General features: G+C 38.4%; 1 protein-coding gene across 1 annotated transcript; it reads left to right on the top strand.

Moving 5' to 3' along the window:
• The first annotated feature begins 7,416 nt into the window (after positions 1 to 7,416).
• Positions 7,417 to 22,206, top strand: TARS1 (threonyl-tRNA synthetase 1). Its single transcript, XM_042875362.1, has 19 exons — positions 7,417 to 7,491; positions 8,030 to 8,110; positions 8,841 to 9,031; positions 9,586 to 9,709; positions 10,867 to 10,988; positions 11,126 to 11,243; positions 12,009 to 12,073; positions 12,155 to 12,233; positions 12,795 to 12,941; positions 13,806 to 13,904; positions 14,587 to 14,753; positions 15,303 to 15,465; positions 15,554 to 15,691; positions 16,416 to 16,493; positions 19,056 to 19,156; positions 19,237 to 19,341; positions 19,969 to 20,041; positions 20,724 to 20,838; positions 21,780 to 22,206. Exons 1-19 carry the CDS (start codon positions 7,471 to 7,473, stop codon positions 21,926 to 21,928), a joined length of 2,136 nt encoding a protein of 711 aa, XP_042731296.1. The 5' UTR covers positions 7,417 to 7,470; the 3' UTR covers positions 21,929 to 22,206.
• The last annotated feature ends 936 nt before the right edge of the window (positions 22,207 to 23,142 follow it).

Here is a 23,142-nt window from a genome sequence, read left to right as displayed (position 1 = left end):
TGGTGGAGCAGGGGATCTAAAAGACAGCAGCAAGCCTTAAGACGGAAGACAGGAACTCCTTAAAGCTGGCATTAGCGCTGAAGCCTCCCTAGGTGTTTTCCCCTTGTATTAATTAATGAATAAATTATGGTGAAAACAGAAAAAAAAAACCAACAAAAACCACAAATTAAAAACCTCACCACTTTCAGTAGTATTGACTAATCTTTATGCAATTACTTGATTATCTTGATTTTGGGATATTGTGTAATGAATTTTTGAAGTATTGTTGGCTTGTGAGAGAGTAATAGAAACACTTCTGTTTTAGGCAACACAAAGTTGTTAGACTCCTCAGGCTTGTCACATCTCTTTCTCTGCTATCAACAGCAGTCATATGTCCCTCCATATAAAACAAACAAATGAATAAATCAATGGATGCAGTGAATGACATTTAGAGATGAATCCAACTCTATTTTAAAACAAATCACAGTTTTTGACAAGCAATCTGCTTTTACAGAAGGGCTTTCTGTAGTGCAGTGCTCTGACTATTAGTAACTGTCCATAGATCAGTTCAAATGAAAGTGAAAAAGGAAAGATGTTATTTCTCTGCCTTCAGCTGAAAAACAACTGCTTCCTGAAGTGATGGCTAAATGTGGTGTGTAGCATTTCATCAGAGGTAATTCTAGATGCAGGAAGAAGTGATGTTATTCCACACATTTCTTCTGTCAGCTTTCGAGAGATTATTATGTGAAAATGAAATCAAGCCATGATAAAAAGAGCTTCCTAGTGTTACAAGTCTACTACGGTTACAAGTACCACAGCTTAGTGGAATATTTGGATTCTAGTTCATAGCTGAAGCTATGCAGGTAAGACTCGTCTTTCAGCCCTGATGTGAGATTCAGGAGGATTGCTTTACAACTGTATGGTCAAAACCCAGTCTGATCGATGAAGAACACCTACATAATCATCTCCACAAAAAAACACCTTTAAATACTAATTGAGAAATCTGCCTCAGATTTAGATAGCATTAAAACCTGTGCATAAATTGAAAAAATATCTGATGCTTTCTTCTAAAACAACTGCTAGTGACTTAAAATTTAATTAGTAATTAATTAAAGATATAATGCCTATTTCATTCTCCTTTTAGTCATATTTGGAGAAAAAAGGTGGTATTTGGTCTAGCACACCTGCTAAGATTTGCAAGATACTTAGAGATGATGTGAATCCCATACTAAACAACCAACAAATAGTGTATTCAAAGACTGAAAATTTTAAGATCTTGTATAGATCAAAATTCATCTTGTCTGTCTGAAGATGGAGGACAATGGTTTCTTCCTCAGTATCCCTCTAAGACACTGTATATCTCATGACTATAGAAAAGGTATCTATGTAAGGAATAAGCACAGGCAGAAACCCTAATCATCTCTGCATTTTTAAAAATTAGTTGGCATAGTCTTAGCATAGTCCAGCTATGGTCAGCTGCAAAAGTTGAATCAGTAAAATAGATAGGAGGAATTCCTATTTTAATTATGCATCTATGCTGAATATAAAGATTACACTATCTATAGAACCCAAACTGAAGTCTATTTGGTGTTGTCTCAAAGAGCAGTCAGAAGCTTCTGTTGGTCCTTCATAGCAAGGTGTGCTATGCAACATCCAGAACTGTCAGGAACAGATGGCAGGTCCCAGAAAGTGGAATAGTTTAAGTGGGTGATAAAGAAGGAACAACTTATGGAAAGGCCAGCTCTCTAACACAACAAGTTTCACATTTGCATCAACATACTATAGATAGTCTCTACAAAGAGCATAGAATAAACATAACATAATTTGCAGCTGAAGTGTGACTGTTCTAGGGATTGTGTACAACAGCAATAACAAGATAAAAGACTTAATGTCATATCCATACTGGAAGCAGAAGGTCTGAATGAAACACATGGCTTTGAGTACTGTTATCCAGCCCCTAGCTGGCTAGCTAGTTCCTGCTGCCAGAGTTTACTTACCTACTAGACATGCCAGGACAATGGCAGATATAATAATTGCTACCTACCCCAATTGTGTCAGTTTGATTTTGAGTTTAAAAGGTGTTTCTACTAAACTAGGTCATTTGACAGAACCAGTCTAGGGAGCAGATTCGTATGAAGAAATGCCAAGAGTGTGGAGGGGACAATAATTTCTGGTGAAGTGAACAGTTCCAGTTGAGTAAAAACAAATTTCTTACCCCAAGGCAGCTGCACCCAAGTTGGCATACAGTGCTCTCATAATGTAGAAGAGAATACAGACATTTACACAGACAATAACATTTTTTACTGTCTTTCTCCTGTGGTTTACCTTTGGAGCAGACATTAAACAGTACCACTGTCTAAAAGGGTAATGGACCATACAATTTTTATGAAAGGAAGCCTTTAGGAATAGGGCCTACCAGCACAGGCTGTCTAAGTATGTGCCATATACAACAATGTAGTGCTTTCCTCATACAGCGTTGGATATGGTAGAATCACTTGAAGACAGGGCCAGAATCTTGACAAATGAATGGGGAAAGATCAGAGAGATGTGAGAGAAATGAGAAGTGCAGATAGCCTTGGCAATCAAAGACTAATAGGATCACAGAATGACTTGAGTTGGAAGAGACCTTGAAGCCCATCCAGCTCCAATCCCTGTCGTGGAATGGTTACCACCCGTGAAATCAGGCTGCCCAGGGCCCTATCTGATGTGGCCTTGAACACCTTCAGGAATGGGGCATCCACAACTTCTCTGGGCAAACTGTTCCAGTGCCTCACCACCTTTATGGTAAATGATCATTTTATTTGCAGCAAAACGTCTGCATTAGTGTGTTCGGAATTAGCTTACTGAATTCTTGCATGGTTAGATGAAACTGGCATAAATATATATATTTTTTTAAAAGTACTACAGCTACAGCTACCTGAGTTAAACTGGACAGAAATTTCAAGAACGTTCTCTCCTGGTTCCAGTCCAAAAAGTCATTAGGTTGTATAAGGAAGGGGTATTATATTAGAAGTTTGTGAACATGCCAAGATAAATACTGGGCTGACAATTAATTGAAAGACAGTGAAAGATATGATACTGTTAAATTATCTGAAATGCTTCGTGTCAGGTATGAGTAACAGTTCTCTCTGCTCTCTTGGAGCACTGTTATGAGAGAAACACAGATAAACAGGACCGTTCAGAAGGGAAGAACAAGAGTCTGGAACCATGTCTTGTGAGACAGATTCAAAAATTAAGTTTGCTTAGACTAGAAAAGAGAAGACTGTAAAGAGGTACTACACTCCTTCCATATGGAACTAATGGACTTATTGCCAAGACTCCTTCTTTCATTCTTCCAGGTAGACTGTGAATAAATCAAATTTTAAACTCCTCTCAGAGTATCTTCCCCTTTAAATATCTGAGAGCAAATCCCTCAAAAATCCAACTTCTGGTAGTTCCCATAAAATTAGGAAAATGTTCTATCCTCCATCTCTGTAGTTATAAAATCTTGAAATAATTTTACTAAGATAATAAATAGTAAGGACACAAAGAAAAATGCCTTTACATGACTCATCAAGAGTGGTTTGACGAAATTCACAGTAGAAGATGGCCCAATTTGGATCATCTTGAATGTTTTTACTTGAAGCAATATTATTGGGATGTGTCCATGAAATGTCATTAAAAAGGGATGTTCATAGGAAAATCACCAGAACGTTTGAGTCATGCCTAGAAAAAAGAAACTGGTAACATATTCGGGCAATAAAATAAATGATACTGAAAACGCCTAAGGTGCAATTAAAGACAGTTAAAAATCTTATTTTAATTTTTGTAGTTTGTCATTTCTTCTCCTGAATATATAACAATGCTAACATTTTATTTCCCTTTTTAAATATTGTCTCACAATCTTATCTTAACTAAGCAAGAAACAGAAGGTAGGAGCTCTGAATCTTCATCTCACAGTCCACTCATAAGATTTGGAGTGGAGAATAGAGTGGGAATCACAAATCCAGACATAGGAAGTCTATCTTCTCCCGAGACAAATACCCAAAAAGAAATTTCTGTGAAAAACAAAAAATGGTTTTATAGGCGTTCTGTAGTGTTTTTTTTTTGCTTGTTTATTTGTGGGTGGTTGTTTTCATAATTTTTTTTTTTTTCTTTTTTTTAAATACTTTAAAGTGCAAATCTTTTTAGTGATAATGTAAAGGGGACATCTTGTTGTAAATGCAGAAGTCTTACTCCTGAATATGCCATTTGGGTTAATAACATGCTCCCTTCAAAATGACATGTATGATTTCTAGGATCTGACTTTGACTGAATGAAAAGCTATTACTTTTCACGCTGTGAGATAACAAAATATTGTTGACTTAACTGTAAGTAAACTAGAACTCTTCAGCCAAGTGAAGCAGGGTTAATTCTGAAGTATAAGGGAAACATGAGACATGAATTACCACTGGCACATTTGTTACTGAGGTAGAAGGCACTAGATTTTATTCAAGAAAAGAAATATCACCTATTGTCCCACGTTTTTAAAAAGCCTAACTAATCCTAGTAGGGGCCTTTTGCTGTAACGTCAAGGAATGAATCTTGGTTTTAAGATTCACCAAAACTTTTTAACCTGTGATCCTAGCATATGTAACCATGAACAAAGAAACTGGATGTCTCCCACATTTGATCAAATACAGCCTATACTGTTACCTTAATGAAACAAACAAACAAACAAACAAAATCCAACAAACAAACAAAACAAGCAAGCTTGGTGGTAGACAACAAACCAAACCTGTATCTTCCCTCAGTACTGACTAATTCGAATGCATTATCCTCACAGCCGCAGATATGAAGGATGGCTGAAGGAAAACTGAAGAGGACTTGCATTCTCGGACAGAGATGGGATAAGCCATCACTGCGTAGAGTATGCTTCCATTGTACAGATAGTATGGGAATTGCTGCTATTAGAATGGATTTGCTCCATAGCAAGAGAGAAGCAGCATCTCTTTTGCGAGAAATATAATGGTTAGAAGGCTTAAGCAAATCTTCTGGTACCCTAAGGACTACATACAAAATACATAACTACATACAAAACTACATACAAACAATGACTTGTACATGAAGCTGTCCTAGATAGAGACAAAATGAAACCGGGTCATTTCATTTCATGAAAGACAAGTCATTTTTCTTATCCTCCTAAAAATATAACTATTTTATTTTGAGAATAAGGCCATCAATGTTGAACAAATACGAAAGGGCAAAGGCTTTAATTCAATTTTCCAAGCATGTGCCAGTTTGAATCAAGGCTGCATTTCTTTTCACAGCTATTTGACATTTAATGCCAGCTTCCTTAATTTTTCCTTTATGCGTTAACTCTATGATTTCTATGCTTGCTTTACTGAACTTTTGAGAAGTTTACTGCTTTGTTACAGCAGTCCAGTTAAAATTAACACAACAGAAAACTGCACAAAAAGATTTTTACTCTGAGATTCTCCAGTCTGCATTATTTTTTAATGGGAGCTGATGGCTCTTCCCTTGATGTGGGCTTCTGGCAGTTCTCTAGACCTTGATTCTAACAATGTATTTTAAATCCCTGACATAAACAGGTGGCTATTTCTACATTTTAGCATATCTATATCTATCTGCCATTTTTAGTTCTCCTAAACAAAACAGAAACCAAAGTCTTATTCCAATCAAACTCTCCAACATTGTCTTCTAACACATTTCAAAGTAAGCAAATACGTCCAAACATTCACTTGGTGATAATCATTAAAGCACATTCAAATCAATTTCACTGGCTTTGAACCTAGATGAATTCAAAAACATATCTTTAATTCTGCTGCTTAAGAGTAAATCCAGGAAAACATTCATCAGCGTTCTAGACATTTTTGTTTAATGCCCTAAATCTCATTATCTAAAATCAAAAGTTATGAAGACAGCATGCTCTGAAATGCTTTTCCAATCAGCACAGTATGTTTCACTGCTGCCATCTTCTGGCAAAAGACAAAAGTTTTCCTGCCACCACTTCTGAAATGTTTGATTATTCTTCATCATTTCTTGACCCAACTGGAATTCAAAACACAAAAAGTATTTTAGAAGATACAGCAAATCTAAAAATTAGTATTTTAAAAAATATATCTTTGTATTATTAGACTGCGTTCCTACAAGACATCTTATATATATCATTAATTGAAGCATGAAAGGAAGTTTTTCCAATATTCAGTTGATATTTTACTCTTAGATAGCAAATAAATTATTCAGGTCTATTTAACAGACTTGATTCTGTCTTTTAAACTCATATTTACTACATCTTCCTTTTTGACTATTTTAAACATATAAGAAGATCTGTATTTCAAGCTCCTGCATTTGTGGTCAAATAATGCAGTGGCGTTCTCTAAACTACCTCACCCATATCAAAGAAAGCCATACAAAACTGCATAACTTTTCTCATCTTTTTCCTCAAAGCACCAGAGGCTGAAGACTCCAAGGTGCTCTGACATTCATATAGGAATATTTTGATTAAATACTCCCAAGCTCCAAAGCATTGCAGTAGATTAAGGGGAAGCATCCTACACGTCTTTGTACACCAGGAAGCAGAAGGGATGCCAGGCAGCCAGTGGACAGAGCTGTATTCCTGACCTCTGATTTTGACTCTTGCGAGACTCCTTCCAGTAAGAACTATGTCTGAAATTTTTGGAAGTGTGGAATTTCGTAACCAACATCTTTCTTATGCCCCGTCACTTGACCAGACAAACCTAAGGCCTTCAACAGGATTGCACGTGGAATTCCACGGCCACGAGAACACACTGAGAAAAAGCACATTTCCTAAATGAAAATACTATTTATTTTCATATAGAAAACACCACTAGGGTGAGGAGAGGAGGAAGGCTGCAATAGCAAGAAGCTGTGCAGGAATACCACAGCCTTTTCTCAGAGAAAGAAATCAGTGACCTCCAGCCCTTGCTGACAGCAAGCGTCCTCCAGCCTGCACCTTTATGCCCAAGTTAGGATTTCTTCAAAATGTCTATCAATTTTTTATTCTTTTTTTCTTTTCTTTTTTTTTTTTTTTAATTGGGAATCAGACTAGTCAGGTCAATTCGATTTTTGTCTCCTTTGCAAAAAAATCACTCTAATTAATCTATCCTTAGCAGATTCTGAGGCTGAGATCAAGGGAGCAGAGAGAGAAGCAGACCCCACAGCAGCCTCCTTCCCGTGGCGGCTCTCCACGGCCCCGCAGCCCTGGCCGCGAATCTCCCCGACGGAGTGAAGACAGCAAGACCGCAAAGGGGGTGGGGACGGGACGCCGCCCCGCTTCCCGCCCTCATGGCCCCCAATGGGACCGCCGCCATCTTCCGCCACGCCCACGCGGCCGCCTGGACACGCCTCAGCTCCGGTCCCGGCTCGACTCGGCTCGGTCCTATTGGCTCGGCTCGGTAGAGCCGCCCCCGGTTGCATCAGCTTCGGCGGCCGGGCCGCGCCTGCGCCGCGTCGTCAGCCTTTTCCACCCACCCCTTCCACGCGGCGGCCATGGCTGGCGCTGATGGGCAGGTGGGCCTCGCGCAGGGATGGGGCGTGCGGCGAGCAGCACCGGGGAGCCGCCTGGCTCTGCGCTCTCTCACCGCGCCCGGGGGCCGTGCTGAGGCGGGGGTTCCCGGTGGCAGGCCTGGGGAGGGGCGGGCAGGCTCGGTCCTTTCCCCGTGAGCCTTCCATGAAGCCGCCGGGGTGCTCGGGTCTCCGGGAGAGGGGGGTGGGATTGGCTGCGTACCGGGCGGGCTTCGGAGGACTGTGCCCCAGTGTGTGGGGTTAGGGTAGAGTGCAAGAAACTGCTGGAGGATGAGGAGATGTATGTGTTCCATGATGTAGGTTACATATTAGGAAGAAGTTTTTCACACAGGGTGGTGAGGCATTGGAACAGGCTGCACAAGGAAGATGTGGATGCCCCATCCCTGGAGGCCAGGCTGGATGTGGCTCTGGGCAGCCTGGCCTGGCGGTTTGCGGCCCTGCACATAGCAGGGGGTTGAAACTGGATGATCTTTGTGGTCCTTTTCAACTCTGGCCATTCTACTATTTCATGATTCTCTTATAGGTAAATGCTGGGGAAGAAAAAAAGGCTGACTGCGGGAAGAAGAAAATGAAAGAAGCATGCGGTGATGAAGGGCGTGCAGAGGTGAGCCCATGTCAGGCCATCGGGTGTTGAAAGATGTAGTTTTGTGTACTGTTGACTGCTGTATGTCACCCGTCTGATTCATTCATCTGCTATTGCAGTAATTCCTTTCCCTGTTGTTTCTTAGTTCAGCAGAGTTTACCATGAGGTGGCTTTGTTGCTCTTGACAGCAGGTTATATTCTTGTCAGGGGAGAGCAGCTCCGGTTTCTGTGGCTGCTGCTCCATGATGCAGCCCGCTGGGGATCCCACCAGCAGCAGGAGATAGGCAGCAGGTCTGTGGGGTGATGAAAGCCCGCCTGAGATGCTCTGCTGCTTCCGTTTGTGGTTGGTGTGAGTAAACAGTGGGCACAGAGCTGCTGGCCAGGTCTGAACTGCAGCCATCTGCACCGTGGTGCCTGCACTGACAGCCTGACGTCAGAGCAGGACCTGTTCAACTTCAACAAGCTTTTCACATTGTTTTTTTTCCTTTTGTACTGTGTTAAACTAGCATTTGCTACAAGTTTAAGCACGAGGTTAATCTAGTAGTTCATTAATATATCTTATGCATATATTAAACAGATGCACTGTGGTATGTATAATGTTACTATGTAATTGTAATAGTTGTCTGTTAAGGCACAGCACGCGCATAGCTGCAGACAGTCACATAGGCCTCTGTGAAATGTATATGCTGTTCACATTCTTGACATCACATGGTATTAATCTTTTGAATGTACCTTTATTCTTTATGTGTAGCTAAATCCTTGGCCTGCATTTATCAATGAGCGCTTAGAGATGTACAATAAACTTAAAGCTGAGCACGATGCACTTCTTGCAGAGCGAGCTGCTAATGATAGTAAACCCATTAAAGTTACATTACCTGATGGCAAGCTGGTTGATGCTGAGTCCTGGAAGACCACACCTTATCAAATTGCTTGTGGAATTAGGTATGATTCTATCCTATTATATGCTTAGTAATTTTTAGACTGATCTACATCTGCAAATTGTGGCTGTGATCATTAACATTAGCAAATGCAAAATTTGTTTTTGTGGACCTGGATAAGATGATTTGGGTGATGTTTCAATTGACTTCTAGAGTGAGCTAACATTAGAAATGTATTTTGCTTAATTATACTTCTATGGCATGGGAGATACCTATCAGAAAGAACCCATCTCCAGCTGACTCGCATATCTTGTGAGGTGGATTTGAACAATGTGTGCTGGACACCCTATCAATTAGAATTATGAAAACTGTTTGATTCCTAGAGGTGAAATACCACCATTTTATTATTATTACTAATTAATGTCTTAATACTTTGTCATTCGAATCTGCTTTGTTTTTGTGATTTGGAATCAAGGAAAGTGTTTTTGCCTAGAGGAGCTGTAGAATGACTGCATTAGGAACAGTATTTGATAATTTAGTGGAGCAAATTTTGAGTACTTCTGCTTGTTGATTTTAAACAATTATATACTATGTTTTTTGTTTGTTTTTTTTTTCCAGTCAGGGCTTAGCTGACAACACTGTTATTGCTAAAGTGAATAAGATGGTTTGGGATTTAGACCGTCCTTTAGAGGAGGATTGCACCTTGGAGCTGCTCAAGTTTGAGGATGAAGAGGCTCAAGCAGTGAGTATCTGCTAGCTAAAATTTGTTTGCTTTTAGATTTGCGTTAAACCCAGCCTCCAGCAGGTGCTAGCAGGTGCTAGCTCAACTGTGCTCAAGGGAGGAGAAAGGGAGGGAAAAGATATGCTGTGTAGGTACATCTCATTTTTTGTAATGGTTCCTTAGGAAGACATGGTATTGAGATAATGTATAGTCAGTGTATTTGTTGTGAAGTGTGCTAACTGTTGCTGTAGTTATGCAAAGTGTGTGATATTTACAGCCTTAATGTTACGTAAATCTTCTGAACCAACCACTTTAGCACTGGCTGTGCGAGCAGTGATGGGTACAGGATTGCTAGTACGAATATCAATCTGCTGAGTAAGTTGCTCTTGTATTTTTTCTATATACTGAAGTACATATTTTCTTTTGGCTACTCATTCATCTAAGTGTGGATACCCAGTGAATTTGTAAATTCTGTCTTTTAGAAAAAGTAATTTGATTAAGAAACTGCAAATTCATTGCAGCAGAGATCCTGTGTTCAAATGTAGGATTTTCATGCCAACTAAATGATTACTTCTGTAATATTGATCTACTGTTCTCTGACTTGTGCAAGTAAAAGCAGAGTTAAATCTTACAGGTCAGGTCTTACAATCTTAGCTTTAATTTGCTAACCCTTTAGGTGCACTACAAGGTAAAGAGTAGTTTTTTAGCTTTAAACTGGTTTTATATCACTGCAGGACTTCCCATACTTCTAAATGTTTGTAGGACTGTGGCCTTGTTGCAAATGCACCTTGCTGTTTATGCTGTGTGTCAGCAGAGCCAATCGATTGCAGTTGATAGAAAAAAAGATGTTGGATTAGTTTCCTGACTTCTAGACAAATCTAAATCATTTCAGCAGAGGCTAGAAAGAAGAATTCTATGCTTTCGGTCTGTAAAATTAAAAAAATCCAGCATTTCTTTGGAAATACTGGTGCTTAGGATAGGAGTATTTCTGGGCCAGTCATTGATGTTCTGAAGACTGCTATAATATGAGGTCTGCATGAAGTACCCTCAGAAGCAAGCGTTCAGGAAATATTTTATTTAAAATATTCAGAAATGTGTTGTGCATATTTGGACTTATTCCCTCCCGCCCCCCCCCCCCCCCTTTTTTGTTTTTTTTTTTTTTTTTTTACTTCCATTAGGTATACTGGCACTCAAGTGCACACATAATGGGTGAAGCTATGGAGCGAATTTATGGTGGATGTTTGTGCTATGGACCACCAATAGAAAATGGATTTTATTACGACATGTTCCTTGAGGATGGGTAGGTTTTATATATTTTTTTCTTTTTTTAGCAACTGAGGGAGACGATGGTTATATCAAAGTCTGGGTTACTTGCAAACAGATGAGAAATCACAAGTGCAAGTGAGAGTGTTGTGCTCTTCTGCTTGTTTATTTTAGAGGTGTATCAAGTAATGACTTCTCTGCTTTGGAAACACTGTGCAAAAAGATCATGAAGGAAAAGCAACCCTTTGAAAGACTGGAAGTTAAGAAGGAAACACTACTTGAAATGTTTAAGGTAAGTTGTTCTTGGTTGTTGTTAGCACACCATGCAGTTACACTCTGAGTATCTGTAACTTTAGCCACATTTTCTGTTGTTCTGTTAGTGATAGAGGAAGGTCTTTCAAAGTCGTTTTTGAAGATGTGTTCTTACAAACTCATTTGTGATATTTTACCAAAAAAAAAAAAAAAAGTAAAATTATCATTTAGATTCTCACAAATAAATCGATTTTTCTCCAGCTGTGAGAATTGTACTGGGTGATCTTGGCAATATGTTTGAATTGGCGTTCTTCATTTATTTTCCACAGATGTAAATTTGCAAATGTGCACTTGTATTACATTGGCTGTGGTAATATGGTGTGCTGATACTGAACTGTGTATGCTGGTGCATTCAGAAAGCTTCATAAAATATTTTAAGGATGAGATTATCAAGCAAGAATAAATATTTTTTTTTCTTTTTTGTAACTAGCTGTAAACAATTTCCTGGCATTCTTCAAATAGAGGTTACTCAGTTTTTTCTATTAAGACTCTAAAGAGAATCAGTATTGTTCAGAGTGGAAGAGGCCTTAATAGGTCTTCAGTCCACTCTTGTGGTCTGTGTGATCACTGAAGCTGGATCAGGTTCCTCAGGTACTGCTTGCTATTCTGTTCGACAGGAGCACCATGTTATTGAGCAAAGTGTCTTTTGATGTACTGTAGCATTGAGTTTGCAAAAAGCCTAAACTGCTGATCAGCTCTACTGCCTAACAAGAAGTTAATAAATGTGTGGTTCTCTTCTTCTCAGTATAACAAATTCAAGTGTCGCATCCTGAATGAGAAGGTCAATACCCCAACTACAACAGTATACAGGTAATTATGCATGCATAGTATTACTAGGTATAATTTGCTGAGATTCAATATACTAAACAGATGTTTTTTTTCTATTTTTAGATGTGGTCCCTTGATAGATTTATGCAGAGGACCTCACGTTAGACATACTGGCAAGATAAAGAGCATAAAAATTCATAAGGTATGACTGAAACTATTCTAGGCAAATGTGTTAATTGACATGTGTTGCTGTGTTTGGGCAGTACAGCAGTAGATTATCCAGGAGCATAGTGTGAAGTGGATAACCTGGCCATAAACTCAATTTAACCAAATGGCAAAGGATTGTGTGCTATAAGAAATAGATGGCCAGGGACATCATTTCCAGCACATCTTGGGAAGTGGGTATGGCTTAATTCTTGGTTGGGATGTATCAGTGAGAGTTCTTGTTTTAGTTTAGCTGATGGTTGTGGCTCAGTGTGAACAGAGCAGATGAAATAGGATGGCTTCAGAGGGAGATAGTAGACTTGAGGAAGAAAAAAAAAAAGGACCACTTAGGGCCTGAAACTGGTTTTTACAATTCAGCTCTTCTTTGTACATTTCTTTTTTCACCACTGTGTTTTTATAATTAAAAGTGTATTCATGCCATATTTATATTAAACAGCAATTTGTTTAATTATTATGTGTGCCTTTTACAACAGGCAAGAGCAATAAAATGTGTAGGCTCTTTCTTTTCTTCATTGTTTCATTTATTTTTTGTGCGCAGAATTCATCTACTTACTGGGAAGGCAAGGCTGATATGGAATCTCTCCAGCGAATCTACGGAATTTCATTCCCAGATGCAAAAATGTTGAAGGAATGGGAAAAATTCCAGGAGGAGGCTAAAAACAGAGATCACAGAAAAATTGGACGGGTAAGGCATTCTGTATGGTAGTGTATTTTACAAACATAATGCATACATAAGCTCACAATAGAACTATCTCACACACAGCATATACTTGCTGACACAGCTAAGATGCGATGCAGCTGTATTTTCAGTTGAGTTGCAAAGTCACGTTCTTTTCTGTTTAAAAGCGTCAGAAGTCCTAAAGCAAATGATGCAGAGCAAAAGCCTCTTCAACAGGTTAACCAAGACATTGTATGAATGCTTTGGTATGCAAGACCTCTTTAGTCTGCAGGCAGTGCTTATTCTTACCTGGGTTGCTGCAGCCTCTTCAGTCACAGTTTTGCCTTCTTTCTGATCTTTAGAATCTATAGTACGTTTTGGGGTTGAGTTTTTCTGGTTCATTAGTTCTTCATTTTGTTTTTTAGATGGAAATCCACGTCTTATAATTGGTAGCTTTGAATGCTATTAAAAGGTCTACTGCTTGGACATCAGGAAAAAGAACAGAGTACATTATATGCAATCTTGAAGCATATGCTTAATTTTTCACAACGTTAGCCAATTACAGTCCAAATATATAGTTAATATTTACTTCTGCAGCTCTAATTATTCAAATATTTTTTGTCAGTGGACAGGGGTGCTGTGTGCGTGCAGTTAGGAATTGCATATAAACCTGAGTTTTTGGGGTACTGACAGTAGAATAGAAAATTAAGTTTTTGTACTGTATTTGTACTAGTGGGGATACAAGTACTAGTGAAATGCAACTGGTCTATTGTTATTTATCTTTTATTTTATTTTAACCCTTGGTGGTGACCAGTAGTAACTCATTTGTGAATGTTTATTGAGGAATAAATGGCTGCGCAAGTACTAAGTTTTTCCAATATTTTTCTGCAGGATCAAGAACTCTTTTTCTTTCATGAGCTCAGCCCTGGTAGCTGTTTTTTCTTACCAAAAGGAGCTTACATATATAATACCTTAATTGAATTCATCCGGGTAAGTAATGTCTTTTGGAGACTGTCTTACAGAAGGAAGTGCTTAACTTCAGAAAAAATGTGGAAGTATACAACGATGTAACAGTATTAATTGACTTGAAATGAAGGGCTGTTTAAGCTCCCCACATGTAAGCTGTGTAACTGAAGGAACCTGGTTACTTACAACTGGGGTTTTAACAATGTCTGCCAAGTTATATTTTTATTGCTGCAGTTAAAATAGTGATAGTGATGACTCATGATAGAGCTAAGCTCACTCTACTGTTGTTTCACTGATCCTTGTTGATTCTACTTAATAAGCGTTAGACTTGGACTTCTTCAGCTAATTATTAGAAAAATGAGGAAAAAAATCCTGATCTACCTGTTGCAAAATGTAAATATCTCTGTGTCTTATTATTAGATGTTTGGGCTGTAAAGTAATACCAAGTGTCATGGAATGATTAGAGACTGCTGCTTTGCTTGGTTGGAAGGAACTTGTTCTTGCTTACAACAGAGGAATTTTTGAGGGAAGGGTGGTATGCTGCCATTTCCAGCTTGTTTTTCTTTTTTTCTTTTTTTTTTTTTTTTTTCTTTAGTGGTGGACTCTATAAAAATTGTACTTGCTATTTTCATGACTGCAGATCAAAGTCTGAGTACCATTACTTTCATCTGCTTATTGATTATTTTATGTACTGGGTTTATTTTAGAGTGAGTATCGAAAACGTGGATTCCAAGAGGTTGTCACTCCAAATATTTTCAACAGTAAACTATGGATGACTTCAGGGCATTGGCAGCATTACAATGAAAACATGTTTTCCTTTGAAGTGGAGAAAGAAGTATTTGCTCTGAAGCCTATGAACTGTCCAGGACACTGGTAAATGCACATCATCTTTGCATTGGGTTTTCTTTTGATTTAAAAACAAAAACAAAAAAAAAAAAAAAACAACAACAAACAAGTAGAAAATCACAACTAAAAATCCTTGTTAGGAGTGTCGTAATTATGACTGTTGTTATTGTGAGCTCTCTCTACAGGGACCCCAAAAATTGCCTTTTTTTTTTTTTCTTTCTGTCATTGCAGTGACTTTGTTTCAGAACTGAAGCTTACCTTGATGCTGCAAAATCTGAGTAGCCAAAGTGGCTAGCAGGGTATTGTCAGTTTTGTGGCAGTGTAGCCATTCAGGTTTCAGTGCTCACTTCAGGAGTTGGTACTGTCACTGTGTGAGGTGGAGGAATCCTCCTGCCCACGTAAGAATATCTGATTAATTTTCCTGGAAGAAAAGAAAACTAGATATAAGTGATTGTTGTATTCAGATGACGTCTCTGGCAGTGTGGGCACTTGCTTAGGCAGTGGCTGCTTCCTTTTGGTAGTTCTTTGCAGAATTTTGATTCTAGATGAATTTCAAGTAATTAACTTTTCCTTCAGCCTTATGTTTGATCATCGTCCAAGATCATGGCGTGAGCTGCCCTTACGGTTGGCTGATTTTGGTGTTCTGCATCGAAATGAACTGTCAGGAGCTCTTACAGGACTCACTAGAGTACGTCGGTTCCAGCAGGATGATGCTCACATATTCTGTTCCGTGGAACAGGTATGGACTACTGGTAAATGAAATAGGGTATTAAAATCAGAATAGCTGAATTTCCTGTAGTTGAGACTGTATTTCCATTCTTACGTAGATAGAAGAGGAGATAAAGAGTTGTCTACAGTTCTTGCGTGCTGTTTATGATGTCTTTGGATTTTCCTTTAAACTGAATCTCTCTACTCGTCCTGAAAAGTATCTGGGAGATATTGAGGTGTGGAATCAAGCTGAGAAGGTAAAGTCATTTTATTACCTTTCTGTATGAAAGCAAGACTGCAGCTGCAAGATCCATAAGGGTATATTGCCTTCTAGGAGGTGGTGTGGTAGCTGGGCATGAGAAATATAACTTAATAACTGTCTCTAGTTCCGGGTGGGTAATAAAATAGCTTTCTTAGTATGCTGTGTACGAACAGTGTGCTCTCCATACAGAAGTGATTTCCATGTCAGAATCAAATTGTCTCTCTCCTTTCTCTTGTGTGTTTTTGATCAATTAAATAGTAGGAGAGAAGGGGGGGAAAGAAAAGAGGATGAAAAGAACTAATTTTAACAGCTCTTGTGGTAAGATTTTGAGGCATCTTCCAGAAAACGTTATTTTCATTACTAAAGCATTAGCCCTTGCAGGTACAGTATGGAAGGAAGATGAGGCATGAACAGACATGAGTAACAGGAATGGATTCTCCCTCAACATTTGCTATGTGTAAAAAGTTCTTGCATCTTACCTAATGCTGCTTGTTTGGCCTCTTAAAAAATGTATGCATTAGTTTCAATTTGAACTTTTTTTAACCTGAGTCTCTTCTAAAACTTTGTTTTTCCAGAAGATGAGTTGATAGGAATGTGCAGAGGTGTTGTTGCAGTAGTGGAGAAATAATGAGAGTCTGGTAGTGTTAGATGGCTGCAGCAACAGGATGACCTGATGTGAGAAGTGAGAAACACTGAATACACATATTCTTTATCTCTAGCAACTGGAAAACAGCCTTAATGACTTTGGTGAGAAGTGGGAGTTGAACCCTGGTGATGGAGCTTTCTATGGACCTAAGGTTAGCGCGTTGCAACGGACCTCTGGGTGGCGGTTTTAATTTTGTTTGGATTAAGTACGCAAAAAGTCTCACAATTCCTTTTTTTCCAGTGATGCTTCTGTAATTTTAGCATGCAGATTTTCATCTTCATAGTACAGCAGACCAGGAGAAAAAAAAAAAAAACTTAAAGTCTTTGTCTTCATAAAATTATGCCAACCGTAGAATTTCTTGGAAAGAAAAGTGTTTGGCGTGTATTTGTACAGAATGTTTGCAGACATTCTGTCTGTGTACAGACAAATTCAGACAGATACCTGACCAGGGTGAAGGGTTTGTCAAAGTAACATCTGAATTGCTTTGAGGTAGAGAGAGATGCTTGCCGTTATTAAATACATTGGTTTTTTTGTATCTTCTAGAGAAAATAGTGATGCTCTTGTTTTTTATTCATCATCTTCTTCATAAAGACAGCTTTTACTTTCAGCCTGCTCTGCATGTGTGCTTCCAGCATAACTTTACAGCTGCATTTTGCGATGTTAGTCTGCGTTTCTGAAGCATTGGTGCTGTTCAGTTTTGGCTGGAGAATAAAGAAGGATTCTCAAACTGACAGACCGGTACAAGCAGTGATTGTAAAAGGCTTGAAAGAGGAAGGGAAAGTGTGGGTTTGCTGGTTTTTGCTGTTTTTTTTTTTTTTTTTTTTTTTTTTTTTTTTTTTTTTGTGGTGATTGTTGTTGTTGTTTAATATATATGTTCAGTTATCTGGTATCATCATCAAATGGTGCTTTCTGGCTGAAATTGTCTGTTTCCCCAATGACCTAAATTCCTGGTTTACTTGAGAGAGAGAGAGAATTCTCTGTGATCCTTTATGTAGCTTTAGTACTCATTTTACTGAGTTTACTTGTAAAACTATGTGCTGCTTGAGTTGGAGTTGGTTTATTGAGAGATATGAACAGAAGGTGGCACTGTAAGATCAGTGTGCTGTGTTAGAAATGATCATTTTGGTGATCAGTGAATGAATCATAATGCGATAATCCTATAGCATACAAGCAGGAAGAAAATCCTAAACCTCTATTCCAATTTAGGAAAAAAAAAAAAGACACGAGGGGAAAAATAATCAGTTGTAATTAAGTTTATTAAACAGATTTCTGAAAAATGTTGCTTTTACTAACATGGTTTTGTAGCACTGCTGGTGGGTTTTGGTTTTAAAAAAGACCCTTGCACAGTCTGTGTGTCTTTGTAAGAGCTTCCTCTTCGGCTGTAATGATGAAGAAGAGATTTCTAGAAATTTTCTGATGTCTTTGAGCATGAGGACACAAAGCCTTATAGCATTGCTTCTGAATGTTTCCCTAATAGATGTAAATTTAATATATGTTTGTCTTCATTCATCTAGTAAACTAGTTCTGATTTTTGTCTTTGTATGCTGATTGAATCAATTTCATTTTATGGGTTGTAGGTGGAACGTTCTGTTACAGCTTATCATTCATAATGTGAAATGCAAACAAGATTTAGTAATTTCCTCAGTTCATTTGAAAGGAGGCAAATATCTGCAGGAACACTTTCCTTTGTTAACCTTAATTTACTTTAGCTACAGTACTAGGAGCAAGGGTAAGTTGAAGTGAGCAAACACATAGCTGTTTGCCTTGGTCTTAATGTGAACTGGTTAAAGTTGCATTGTTAAGTGAAGCTTTGCACTCAGGATAGAGTGTTTTTTTGTGTTCTGTAAATGGATTATTTTGAGTTTCTACCAGAAAAAGTCATTTACAACCTTTTTTGATTTCTTCAATTGTAGCTAAATTGTGATAAGCACTGGCTTCAGAGTGCAGAACTTTTAAATGAGTTATTATTTTGCCCAGTGACTTCAGAAAGGCTCTTCATTGTCTTTCAGCACTTAACACACTGATCTCTTTGTTTGATCCTTAAGTTTGAAAAAAAATCACATTGCCCTGCTGGGAAAATGTTGAAGAAGACGTCAAATTCACTAGATCAGTAAGGACTGGATAATACAAATTGACTGTTTTCTAGTGATGTCTTGTCTAACTTCTGTCCAAAGTGTATTCAGGATTAAAGTGTCAGATGCAATAGATTAGCTATCTGTAGTAAAGACTATTCTTAGTAAGACCATGTGCCATTAATTAATATGATCTCTCTTGGTAAGTGGATTATTTAACAATACAGTGTGCATCCCGTGTTCAGGATTTTTGGAAATAAGTGCTCAATTTGGAGCCAAAACCTACACTTAACCTATCCTCCTTCCCTTAATGTGCTGCTGAGTTTACTCAGTGAAAGACTCATGAAGGTCCAATGAAAAACCAAGCAAACTCGGAAAATGTTCTTGAGATATTAATTGTAGTTCCCTCTGAAATAACATCTCTTCATATGCTCACCCTGTTTTTGGTCAGACGTTGTTTGCATCAGAATCCACAAGTTGTTTTAAATCATAATATTGTCCAAAGTGTGTTGTCCAAACCCACATATACTTTCACTGTGCTCTGTGAGTGAAGGCCTCCATCTTAGTATGGTGAATTTATTTTCAGAGTGGCATGCTTCATCTTAAACTCTGGTAAAAGTTTTGTTCTTTCGTTTCATAAGATTGACATTCAGATTAAAGATGCCATTGGACGCTACCACCAGTGTGCTACAATCCAGCTGGACTTTCAACTGTCAATCAGATTTAACCTCACTTTTGTCAGGTAGGCACAGTCTGAATTTCTTAATTGCTATGTAATTTAACTTTTCTGTTGTTCATGTGTGTAACTAACTTTGTTCACAGCCACGATGGTAATGACAAGACAAGACCCGTTATCATTCACCGTGCTATCCTGGGCTCTGTGGAGAGAATGATCGCCATTTTAACTGAAAACTATGGAGGCAAATGGTAACATTGAAAAGTGGATTCTAGTTTGAGCAAACACTTTCATATGAAATACCAATTAGCCCCAAGCATGCAATTGTCAGTAGAGTTTATTGTACTTGCTTGCTACTGAGGTATATCATAGGCAATTGTCTCTGAATCCCTTTCTTCAGATATGAAGTAGTAATAGATACAGTAGCACGTGGTACATGGTACCACTCTTGAACATACACAAGCTGTGTATCTCTTGCCTTGCTCTTCCAGGTTTGATGCTGACAAAGAGTCGTTTATGTTGGTAATTTCCTTTATCTGCTGCGGTGTAGTGACCCTACTGATGATGACAAGACTCAAATATTATTCCCAGTATTTGTTAGTAAAGAGACTAGTGGCTCAATTATGTGTGTAAAATGTAACTCTAGTCTTCAGGACAAAAAGTACTTTTGCTCACCCTGCAATTCTTTCAGACACTTTCATTTTCTGGAAGATAAACTGTAACTTAGATATTGGGCTGTCAGTGCCTCTGGAGCCATTCTAAGCTGCTTGCTTAATGAATCTTGTCCGTAGATTTTTAGTCTCATCTGTTCCTAGGTTTTTCCATTCTGAAAAATACTAAAAACTCTCTAACTTTTTTTTTTTTCTTGTTTCTTGAAGGCCACTCTGGCTGTCTCCACAGCAGGTAATGGTAGTGCCAGTGGGACCAACGTGTGATGAATATGCCCAAAAGGTGTAGTATATGGTTTGGTTTTTGTTGGTTGGTTTATTTAAGATATACTGTATTTAATTGAAATACTTAGGTATTATTACTAGTGTCACTTGTCACAGGGAAATGTTCTAGATCTTTGTATGTATCATTTGTTTATTAACGTGACAGTAAGCTGCTGAAGATGTAAATGGATTTTAAAGAGGAACTAAAATAGATGTCAGCAATTCAAATATCAGATGTTTATTTGGGGTGGGGTTTTGGTGCTTCAGGTTCCAGTTCTCTCTTGCAATGTCCATCTTGCAGAGCAGTAAGAAAGATGAAGAAAATTCTCTGCATATTTGGCATTTAGCAGACTTCTCTATTTCTAAAATAGATAAATATCTAAAATAGCCTGCAAAATTAAAAAACAAAAATTTACAAACAACTTTTAATTAAGAGCTTCAGCATGCTGTTGCCATTCACAGCATCAAATTAAAATAGATACTGGTCCTAAATGTGAGGTATTCATATCAGTGCTTAGCAGTTTGTATGATGGCAGACCTCGTTTCCTGCTTTGAATAGGGCTCATCTCCAAGGCTTGAGCTGATGATAGTGCACTTGATTTAGAGGGTCAGATAAGCTTGACTGGCTTAACTGCCAGGTCGCAATTAGTTCATCATCACAAAATACCCTATTGTGACGGTTTAAATACATTTTCTCCTAGGTGAGACAGCAGTTCCATGATGCTGGGTTAATGGTGGATATTGATGTAGATCCTGGGTGCACCCTGAACAAGAAGATCAGAAATGCTCAGCTTGCACAGTATAACTTTATTCTGGGTAATGTATAGTGCATTTGTTTGTACCTTATGCTGGCTGACCTTTTCAGAGAGGTTCTCTGAGCAGGCAGAAGTGTTTTAGCTCACTTTGCTCCTCCAGAGTCTCCACTCCAGATGGTCTCTCCTGTACATCTGATGAGCATTCCTTGCTTGAATGGCTTTTAGTGAAAAAGGTGCTTGTTTTGTGGACTGAGGCATTACTGCTGCTTTAGAAAAAGTCTCTTCTGTTTTCTGGCCAGCAGTGTGGAGACACATGTCAAAACCAGTGTCGCTTGTCACTCAGGTTGTTAACTGTGATTATGAATTTAGTTTAAAAACCACAAACAAATAATGAGAGTACCAGGAAAAACATCTCACCTGACTTAAGTCCAAATGCTGCTTCAAAGAGTTGTTAGGCAGCTGCAGCTGAGGAATCTCCCATTCAGTGGAGAAATGCAATCCTGTAGCTATCTCCAAGTACATTACATAATCAGTAGTGCTGCACATAGAGATATGTCTTGGTATCTGTCAGTGTTTAATTAGCAAACCTTTGGACTTTGCTAATAAACTATCTTACTCTTTCTGTAAAGAACAAGCAAACTAGTAGCTCTTGGTCAGGTCTTGTTTCTAATGTTTGCTTTCGCATTACTCTTCTCATTTTCATTTCCTGGCTCTCTTTAATATAAAACTGGGCTCATTCAGTTTACTTCTAGCAAAACATGAATAAATAAAGTGTATAATATACTAAAAGTCTGTTGAGTGATAGGAGATTAAATAGAGCTATTGGCTGCTATAAATCTGAGTTGGAGTTCTTTGAAGGAGGACCTCCTAGGAGACTTAGGAGCATATGTTAGTTGCTAACTTCTTAGAATTTTTGTTAAATATACCAGTGTTTTAAGGGAACTGGTGGGAAGACATTTTTTAAGTGGTGGTTTCATCTTTTTGTACCTTGGTTTTTCCTAGTTGTTGGTGAAAAGGAAAAGGCAAGTGGAACAGTTAACATCCGTACCAGAGATAACAAGGTGCATGGTGAGCGTACAATTGCTGATACTGTGAAGAGACTGCTGGAACTGAAATGTTCTCGTTCCAAACAAGCTGAAGAAGAATTTTAACACCACCTGTTCCACCTGACATAAAGTGATTCTAGATTTCCTAACTCAGTTAACCGCAGAGTTATTTGTACAAGATTTGCAGAAGTGTTCTGTCAGAAATGCCTCTTTTTGTAAAAATCAGTTTCTCACAAACCTTGAAGTAAAATTTTGTGGCCTCTAAACAATGACAAATGAAGCAAGATGAAATGACTTTCTGTGACTGCAAAGGAAAATGGAAACATTAATGGGGGATATTTACTGTGTTCTAGCTACTTAAAAATAAAATGTTTTGATAACAACTGTTTTTCATGGAAGTTTTACAAGAAACCTCAGGCTTAAGAAAGCACATAGCAGTGCTACACTGCAGCAGCATTATGATATCTCCTTTGGCAAGTTGATACCTTGCAATCTTGTCTGCCTGTCCTACATCAGTTAAATTCATTGACTCTGAACGTTTCCCAATCACATAGGCTGAGAAATGAGTAGAGATTCTCTGCTTAGTAGGTGTAGGTGCTTCTGGGAGGGTTCCAGCTCTCACTGCAGAGTGCTCCAGCCATGGGGTTGTCTGCTGTGTAGCGCTGAGCTGATAACCAAGGCCAAGCTATGCCCTTTTCTGAAGGCAGCACTTGAAACATGCTTTAATTGTAAGCTCACTGTTGTTTCAAGAGAGGATATGACTGGAAGAGGTAGGGAATAGTAGGGCCAAAGAAGCAGCTAAGGAAGCCAGAATTGTTAGGACCAGATGATACTAAGATGTGTTACTTTTCAGTGTGGTACAAACACCTTTTGTGCAATATTTCTATACCAACCTTCCAATCCAGGACCTCACACAGTTTTGGTTTAGTTTTTGCACATCTGTTTGACAAGGCAGTTGCTAAATTCCTGTCACTGACAAAAATCCTGGGATGTACAGATGCTTTTTTGTGTGTTAATCTTAACTGACCCAAACGCCTTCTAAAAGTAGTTGATGACTTTTTTTCTGAAAATAAAATCCATTCTAGATTAGCCAAACAACCAAAGTTAATGTAAGACCTTCTGCATACAAGTCTGAGGCCAGGTTTGAGCCATCTTATTGTATAAAAAACTTCCAACTCTCGTAACTTCCTGTGTTATTTGGGAAGAAAAAACTCATCCAGCCTTTTCTCACCCATCTTTTTCAGGTATGGATGATATATTAGCATTTGAATTCATCAAATTTTAACAAAAGCTTTTTAATGCTCCTTTGTCAGACAAGT

Source organism: Lagopus leucura, unplaced genomic scaffold (genome assembly GCF_019238085.1).
Source record: "Lagopus leucura isolate 7727_CA_CO unplaced genomic scaffold, USGS_WTPT01 Super-Scaffold_100014, whole genome shotgun sequence".
NCBI classification, from domain to species: Eukaryota; Metazoa; Chordata; class Aves; order Galliformes; family Phasianidae; genus Lagopus; species Lagopus leucura.
Note: the sequence above shows the minus strand (reverse complement) of the source record. Positions and strands in the feature narration are given on the sequence as shown.